The sequence below is a fragment of the Lucilia sericata genome, unplaced genomic scaffold (assembly GCF_015586225.1).
Source record: "Lucilia sericata isolate MDLA Ls3-8-SP2 unplaced genomic scaffold, ASM1558622v1 Contig000553F_arrow, whole genome shotgun sequence".
NCBI classification, from domain to species: domain Eukaryota; kingdom Metazoa; phylum Arthropoda; class Insecta; order Diptera; family Calliphoridae; genus Lucilia; species Lucilia sericata.
In genome coordinates this window covers 43,722-53,217 of record NW_023994563.1, presented here as the reverse complement: position 1 = coordinate 53,217, position 9,496 = coordinate 43,722, and the positions used below count along the sequence as shown (strand labels likewise).

The following is a 9,496-nucleotide window of genomic DNA, read 5'->3' as shown; positions in this document are numbered from 1 at the left end:
TCGAAAAGTCGAAAAAGTCGAAAAGTCGAAAAAAGTCGGAAAAAGTCGAAAAGTCGACTATTTATGAAATACTTATAGTCTAAAAGTCGACTTTTATTTAAATGAAAAAAGTCGAAAAGTCGAAAAATCGACTTTTCATAAAATGCAAAAAGTCGAAAAGTCGACTTTTAACTAAATGAAAAAAGTCGAAAAGTCGACTTTTCGTTTCAACTATAGAACCCTAGTCTGTACCTAATAATTTTTTATCATGATAACAATTTGACGTTTCGCATAATAAATATTTGTCTAATATAGACACGGGTTTACCTTGACATTGCCATATATGTATATTGACACGAACATTGGTATGAACACTGACATGACATTAACATATATATTAATATAAATAAATGAAATACTTTAACACCCATATTTAGGGACAATGACAGTAATAGAAAAATATAAAATTTATTAGTAAATATAGATATGATTTTACTGAAAAAATAATTGTAACAAAATTGTATTGCTTATTATTTATTTACATTAAAAATGAAAATTTTCACTTTAATAAAAAATACATACGAAAAAAGCAATATATAAATACTACTTTAATTTACAAATGTGCATTACAAAAAAACCCGCTAAATTATTTTTTTCAATCGACTTTGACAGCTCACTAAATGTAAACAAAAAAAAAAACTATTGGTGAAATTCCTAGAGTAAAAAAATAACTTAAAATGTTACAAACGGGCAAAATAAAAATACGGAATATTGAGGAGTTGCAAGCCGACAACATAACTTCGCCCAAAAATTGCCTAACCCCTTTAAGAAAGCGCAAAAATCCAAAATCTGCCTCAAAAACTAAACAATTAAACGTGAGTGAACATGATCATGCTAATGTTATTGTTGAGGAGAGAACAACAGCAAATTCTGACGCAACACTGACGAAAACAGCAATAAAAAAACTATTAAAAACTAGCATAAAAGAAACACCCTCCAATCAGAAACGTATTGATTCATACTTTACATCCTGCCCTAAAACTTACGAAATAAAACTGCCCAAAGAAGAGCCGCCCACACCGTTTGCTAAAACAAAATTAAAAACAACTGCAAAGAAGACTAATAAAAAAACTGCCGGTAAAAAAGGAAAATCTCCCAGGCGTCCAAAAGCCGGACGCAAACGCTTATTTAGCGAGAGCACAGAACCAACAAATGAGAGTATGTCGGATCTAAGTTCATTGAGGGGAACCACCAAAGTGCAAACCGAATGCATAACAATCAATTCGGATAGTGAAGACGATGAGATTAATGTGAAAAGTTCTAATCTTACTAAAGAAAACAGTCCTCCAGTTACTTTAACAACTCAAGCGGAAAATCCAGTTTCTGCTGCAACAACTGCGTCTGATAATACTTCAAATTCTCAACAATTTGCATCTTATACTGTAGCTTCTTCTTTAGATTTTGGCTTAAGAATGTCACATACGAGCTGTGGAAAGTCTACCTCTAGCAAAACCACCTCTGATGCCGTTAGTTTCTCCAAACGCAAACCAAAACCCTGTCCTCCCTACAAAATCATAGAAAATACCACATTTGCTGTGGATGCCTTTCAATTTGGTTACATCGAAAATGTAACGCATTATTTTCTTACACATTTTCATGCAGATCATTATATTGGCTTGACAAAATCTTTTGCCATGCCCCTATATATGAGTCCGATAACGGGTGAGTATTTACGAATTACTAATTGAAGTTATGTAGATAAGAACTAAATTTTATTTAGACGAAAATATTTTTAAGACGAAATTAGCTTAGCGCTCCTTATCAGTTAGGACCAGTATGATACGATGTTAAAAATAATGTTTGCAAAAAAATAAATATTTATAAATTTTTTTTATGTACATATGTAAATTAGGGTGACCCCAATTGTAAGGAGTAAAACTAACAAACACAAACAAACAAACTAACTAACTATTTGCATCTACTACTGTTTCTTTTAAGTGTGTAATACAATTAAAAATACCAATTTCCTTTTCCTTCCAGCTCGTCTATTACGTACCTTTATACCCGTCGAAGAGCAATACATCCATGTGCTGGAATTAAATAAACCCTATACGATAAATGACATTGAAATAACTGCACTTGATGCCAATCATTGTCCTGGTTCTATTTTAATAGTTTTTAAATTCCTCGATACCGGCAAATGTATACTACATACTGGTGATTTTCGAGCTTGGTTCGGCATGGAATCTGAGCCAATATTTTGGAATAATCAAATAGATACCATTTACTTGGATACCACTTATATATCCGATAAATATGCCTTCTGTACACAGTCAGAATCTATAGCTAAAGCTGAGCAATTAATAAAGGAATTCCAGAAGAAACATAAAGATAAACGTATACTCTACATATGCGGTTCGTATATTGTGGGCAAAGAGAAATTCTGGTCGAAACTAGCAGAAACATTTCAGTTAAAAGTATGGGCTGAAGGAAATCGATATAAGGCCCTGAAGGCCATGGAGGAAGAACAGTTTAATAACTTACTCGTAGAGGATGCACAGCAGGCCAACATGCATGTTATAGCCATGGGAAAGGTAACTTATTTGGTAAGCTTTTTTTGTTGAGAAAAAGGTGATTTTGGAAATATTTTAATATTTTTTGTTTTAAAGGAATTGGTGGACTATTTCAAATCATACGAAGAACAATACGATATACTACTCGCCATACGACCCAGTGGTTGGGAAAAGGATACTAAACCCCGTTATAGCAAAAAAATCAATATAGTAGGCATTGAATATTCCGAACATTCTAGCTATGCGGAAATGCAACGTTTTGTTAAGTTTCTAAAGCCCGAAAATGTAATAAGTACCGTACCTACGGGCAAAGATCTTATGAAGACAGCCAAGATACCATTAAACTGGTATAAATATGAACAATTGAAGATTTACAGAAGTTATCAGCCCACAATTGATAGTATTATGCAAAATAATAATAAAAGGACTTTGGGTAATATACGGCCACCTAATAGACATAAGGGGGGATTGGAATATTCTGTTTCACCTTTAAAGACGGTTACAAGCAAACAGCATGAAATTAATAATAATTTAACAACTGAAAAAGCAATTTCTTTGGTTTCTACTAATGCAACCGAAATGGAAGAACCATGTGCTATTGCAAATACACCAAATCAAGAAAATACTAATAATTTTGCAAACCAAACACCCGCCTTAAGTAAAACTACAACTTCAAAAATGTCATACAATTCATCGGAGTATTTTGAAACACCTGATTTGGCTATGGCAGCAAAAAGATTGCCCAAGAAAGAAAAAGCTGACCAGAAAGAAAAGGAAACTTCAACTAAAAGTAAGACACCAGTTTATACAACCAGAAAACTGCAACCTACTCATAAAGAACTTAAGGAGAAGGATACCAATAGTAGAGAGGAAAATACAACTAATAATTCATCAGAATATTTCATGCGTCGTTATATGAAAGATGTAATGAATCAAGAATTACCCAATACAAATAATAGCATTAAGAAGGATCAGAAACCGAATGGTAGTGTGATGTTAAATCAATCACTAAAGGAAGAAAATGATATTCAGCCAATAACATCAAACGGACAAACAAATTCCCAAACTTCTGCTAAGAAAATAGTACAAGAAGAACAGCAAATTGTGGAAAATAATATAATGCGAAAAAGAAACTTGAGATCAAAAGTTCTCTCGGATACGACAACTTCTTCATCTGAACAAAAAAATGATCCCAAACGAAACTCTCAAAAAAAGAAAATATTAAAACAGAAACCGACGCAAAAAACTACTCCAATAAAAAATAAAATCAAAAAAAATCCAATAATTAAATCAAGCTCCAGTATAATTTCAATAGATTCATTAACCGATGATGAATTGCAAACTACACAATTAAAAACTGTTCCGAAAACTGAAACTCCAGATCTGCAAGATAGCGATGACATAAAGACAACAATCTTTCCAATAAAAGAAGAATCGCCACATAGAAACTGTGAATTGCAAGACGATTTTCAATTGACTGAAGAATCACAAAATAGAAACAGTGAAATGGAAGAAGATTTTCAAACAACAAATCAACAACAACTAGAAACAGAAGCTGCTTATAACATAGATATCTACACTAATGGACAAACACCGAACACGGCTAAACAGCAGCAATATTCTTTAGAAAATCAATTTAAAATTTCACAAAATTCTAGATCTAGAATAAAAAGCGCCTCTTCTAGCAAAGCTACTACTTCAACGGAATCATGCGCTAAAGCAGACAAAGAATTTGAAGAAAAATTACAAAAAATATCTCAAAAAACTAATCAAATATCTCAACAAAAATCTTCTAAAAACTCTACAAAATATCTAAAGAGAAGAGCAGAAAATCCCATTTACAAATCCACCACCTCCATAGAATCACTTATAACAGATGAAGAATTGCAAACCATAAAAATATTACCGCCATTAAAAACCAACGAAACAAGCAGTGAAAGAAGCTCAGTTGAATTGGGTGGAGTAAGCAATATAAAGCGTTTAAAAAGATCAATAAGCTCCCAGCCAAACGCCTCAACGCCTTTTAAAAAATCTCACACTACCAGCAGTCTTAATACCGCGGCCATTTTAAATACAATACTAGAGTCAAATGAAGATCTTCAATTAGATAGATTTAACTGTTCACAATTGGCTGGTCAAATTGTGAATCATTTTAATCAACATAATCCGGATAATAGTAAGGATCATATACCGTCCGAGTTGCTCTCGGATGCCGATGATGACTGGATATGAAATCATGAAAATTAAAGAAAGAGAACTCATTTAAACTGTGATCAGTGGTTCTAGCTAAAAAAAAAACATTTTTGCTTTCATTGTTAAAGTCCATTGTTAGGAAAGCATTTTCTTTTTTTTTCGATAATTTCCAATAATTTTAAGTTAAATCTTAAAACGTTTATAACTATTTTTTGTTCCTTATGTAAGTGTATTAGTATAAGATCTCTTTTTTCTTAATTTTTTTTTATGTGTACATAAATTCAGCTATTAATCTGGTTTTTATATGAAATAAATAATATTTTTTAATGCTTTTTTATGGGGTTGTCTGTTTAATTATGAGCTAAAAACAAATTTAAAATGGTTTGTGACTTCGGTACTGTGAGTGTAGTTTTTATTTGTTTAAAAATAACGTTTTTATTAGAAAATACAGTTTTAACTTTAACTAAAATGGTTTGTGGTTTTGCTACTGACAAAACCCCATGATATGGCAACGCTTCTGTAGAAGGAAAGGAAATCATTAGACAGGGTTGCTAAATACGTAGAAACGCTGAAAGAAATTAAAGTGTATGAATTTTTGATTCATGATTTACTAACTCATTTATTTTATGGCGGCACTTATGTATATGAAAATTTTAGGTTTAATGAAAAAACGATATTTTTTATTAGAAGAAATATTTTTTTAACTCTAGCAAAAAATCAATACATTTTTTGTAAAAATTTCAAAATTTGTATAAAAATTTTTTTTTTGGAGAAATTAATTTTAGTAAAAAAACTTTTTTAGTAAAAATATTTCTTTTGTGAATTCATTTATTGTTTTGCGCTAAAATAATTTTTTAAAAAAATAATTTTGTAAAATTTTACTTCTTTAAGAAATTATTTTTTTTTTTTCGAAATTTTGCTTTGTTCTTATAAAAAAATGGATAATATTCGTTTTTTTTTGGTGAAAAATTCATTAGTGATTCAGTTAGTTAGTTAGTTAGTTAGTTAGTTAGTTAGTTAGTTAGTTAGTTAGTTAGTTAGTTAGTTAGTTAGTTAGTTAGTTAGTTAGTAGTTAGTTAGTTAGTTAGTTAGTTAGTTAGTTAGTTAGTTAGTTAGTAGTTAGTTAGTTAGTTAGTTAGTTAGTTAGTTAGTTAGTTAGTTAGTTAGTTAGTTAGTTAGTTAGTTAGTTAGTAGTTAGTTAGTTAGTTAGTTAGTTAGTTAGTTAGTTAGTTAGTTAGTAGTTAGTTAGTTAGTTAGTTAGTTAGTTAGTTAGTTAGTTAGTTAGTTAGTTAGTTAGTTAGTTAGTTAGTTAGTTAGTTAGTTAGTTAGTTAGTTAGTTAGTTAGTTAGTTAGTTAGTTAGTTAGTTAGTTAGTTAGTTAGTTAGTTAGTTAGTTAGTTAGTTAGTTAGTTAGTTAGTTAGTTAGTTAGTTAGTTAGTTAGTTAGTTAGTTAGTTAGTTAGTTAGTTAGTTAGTTAGTTAGTTAGTTAGTTAGTTAGTTAGTTAGTTAGTTAGTTAGTTAGTTAGTTAGTTAGTTAGTTAGTTAGTTAGTTAGTTAGTTAGTTAGTTAGTTAGTTAGTTAGTTAGTTAGTTAGTTAGTTAGTTAGTTAGTTAGTTAGTTAGTTAGTTAGTTAGTTAGTTAGTTAGTTAGTTAGTTAGTTAGTTAGTTAGTTAGTTAGTTAGTTAGTTAGTTAGTTAGTTAGTTAGTTAGTTAGTTAGTTAGTTAGTTAGTTAGTTAGTTAGTTAGTTAGTTAGTTAGTTAGTTAGTTAGTTAGTTAGTTAGTTAGTTAGTTAGTTAGTTAGTTAGTTAGTTAGTTAGTTAGTTAGTTAGTTAGTAGTTAGTTAGTTAGTTAGTTAGTTAGTTTGTTTGTTTAAATTATCTAATTAGATTCCTTAGAGGTAATTCTTTTTTTAAAAAGTCATAACTGGCAACCCTAGTACAAATAGTACACTTTTGTTACAACTATGCTGATAATAAATAGCGGTACTTATTGAATACTTTTAAAATTTCTTTCCTATTTACTAAATGTTTTTTAAACAACTATTAAACTTATGAACAAATTATATTCATTTAAATTTTTTAAAATAACATTTTCTCACAGAGCCTTTTATAACTAAAACAAAACACTCCTCAGTACTTAGGTAATATATTTTACTACTACCTTTTTTTACAACTCTTCATATTAACTTACTCAATTTTCATTTTAGTGAGAGGATGTGAGCAAAACAAATTACAGGTTAATTTTCGTGTATCTTTAGTTTAACGGGAGCTTTGGTCGTGTATAGACGTTTTTGGAAACTGAAGAAGTTTGAACGGAAGACAACAACAACAAACGCGTGCGATTTTTTTCTTGTAAATTGTGTTGCTTGTTTTTCTTGTCAAGTGTTGAAGAAATAAAAACGAAGTGTTTGTAAAATATTTTACACTAAAAAAAGCAAAGAATTTATGTAAAATAAAGGAAATTTTATAAAAAATAAAGTTTTTATTGAAAAAGAAAAACTGGTTAAAAAGTGGAATCTAATAATAAAGAAAACCTTTAAAGAAAATTGGTAAAGTTATGGAAAGAAAAAAGTGCTAAAATTTGTAAATTTGTGGAAAAAAATTGGAATAAAATAATTGAAATGGTGTTAGATTTTTGTTAATGGTTGCTGCTGCTGATGTTAAGCGAGTTGTTTGTAAAGTTTTTTGTTGTTGTTGTAGTTAGTATTTTTACCGCTAATGTTCATAGTTGTAATTGTGGTTGTTGTTGCTAATGTTTTTTTGTGGCAACTTTAAAGAGTTTAGTTGCCTTTTTTAGCCGCATATTTTGCTGGTTTTTTATACTTTTTTTTTGTACAATTTTAGTTGTTTGGTCGTTTTGGCCTGCCATTCTTTAATAGATTTTCTTCTTCGTTTTCTTGTATATGTTTTATTTATTTCATTTGTGTGCTGTTTGTTCCAAGAGTGTTTTTCTGGTTGTTGTCTGTTGGATTTTGTTATTGTTGCTTTTTTCTATTTTGTATGCCTTGTTGTCTATTTTAAACAACAACTAACAGATTCCATAGAGTTTTTGTTGTAGTTGATGTCTAACTTTGTTTTAACGAAAAAAATAGACAGAAAATTCAAACAGCAATAACAACAACAACGACATCGTTTATAATAACAACCTGAAGAATAATCATAATAGTAGTAAATGGGGAGAGAAGTAAGAATGAAACAATAACAACAACAACTGCTAGTTTATTTTCTGTTTTGGTCAATTCTAGAGTTGCCAGGATGTGGATGTAAAGGAATTTTAACGGAGTTTTGATAAATTAAACAAATTTTTGAAAGAATAAATAAAGATAAAGTGAATTATTTGAGAAATTAATACAATTCTAGAGAAGTATTAATTATAAATTAATATTAACATAAGGATTTTTGTAAAAATTAAGGAAAACATTAATTTTGTTTAAAAATTTCTAAACCTTAAGAGATTTTTAATTAACTGTATTTTAAATAAATCTTTGAATTGAAAATTATTTCAATTAAATTAAATTTTTTCCTCAAATTTTTACATCAAATTTAAATTTTACCAAAAAATCTACCCATTTTTGTTTAAATCCCTAAAAGGACTTTATTTTCTTAAGGCACGACAACTCTAGATTAATACGCCTTTAATTTAGTTTCAATCCATCAATAATAAAAGTCATAAATTTCATTAAAATGTGTATAATAAAGCAGCAGCCATCATAATTTATAAATGAAATAAAATTTACATTTTATTTAAATGTAAATTATTATTTTCAATAAAAAGTGAATGTTTTAATAATTATTATTTCCTAGAGGGATTTTAACGACAAAACATAAATACTGTATAAATTTAAAGATTTTTTTTAAATAATAAAAACGACAACTCCATACAGTTTGAAAACGAAAACTACTTTTTCTTAATAAACCAACAGCTAATAAAATATTAAAATATTTTATGAAAATCCATTAAAAAAACAGTTACAAAAGGTAAGTTAATAAAAATTTTCTTTATTTATTTGCATATTTTCATAATTTTCTTTTACTTTTGCTGGGTATTTCCTGTTTTTGTTTTCAGCTAATAGAAAATTTTCTTTCATTATTAAACTTTATTGTTAGTTTTGTTTTAACTAATTCTCTTGAGATTTGTTTTTATTGTGTTTTATTCTCTTATTTTTTTTTTTGTTTTTTCTTAAACAAATTCTGTGTGTTGTTGTTATTGCTGCTGTTACTACACTAGACAACAGGTATTCTGTTGGGAGTGTTGTGTGTCATCATTTGTTTGTGCCATTTTTTTGTTTTTGTTTTTGTTTTGTTTTGTTTGTTTTTTTTTTTTTTTTTGACAAAACCTGCCAAAAGACTAGTAGTAGTGTTATCGTATCAATTGCACAATATTGCTTAAGTCAATTATTGTGCTCAGGGGTGTTACCATATTGTGTGGCCATTTGTTTAGGTATGTCGGTTTTTTTTTTTTACAAAGGGAGTTAAGGAATTTTTGTGTTTTTAAACAGTTTTCTTTAAAAAACGATAAATTTTGTAATAAATTAAGAAAATTTAGAGATAATACTTTAAAATGAAATAAATTATATAATTTTTTTTATAGAAAATTGAAGTATTTTTTGGTTAAATTGAATTATAAATAGTTTTTTTTTTTTTTTTGTGAAAGAAAACTGTTATACTGAAAGTTTTCCTCTATAATTAACTTTTATATGAAATATTGTTTAGGAAAACTGTTATACAATTACAATTAGAGTTTTATAACAA

At 28.4% G+C, this 9,496-nt stretch overlaps 1 protein-coding gene across 1 annotated transcript; it reads left to right on the top strand.

Annotated features, from left to right (window-relative positions):
• The first annotated feature begins 648 nt into the window (after positions 1–648).
• On the top strand, positions 649–5,082 carry LOC119606128 (DNA cross-link repair 1 protein). The gene is made up of 3 exons (XM_037959518.1): positions 649–1,701; positions 2,020–2,585; positions 2,649–5,082. Exons 1-3 carry the CDS (start codon positions 717–719, stop codon positions 4,782–4,784), a joined length of 3,687 nt encoding a protein of 1,228 aa, XP_037815446.1. The 5' UTR covers positions 649–716; the 3' UTR covers positions 4,785–5,082.
• The last annotated feature ends 4,414 nt before the right edge of the window (positions 5,083–9,496 follow it).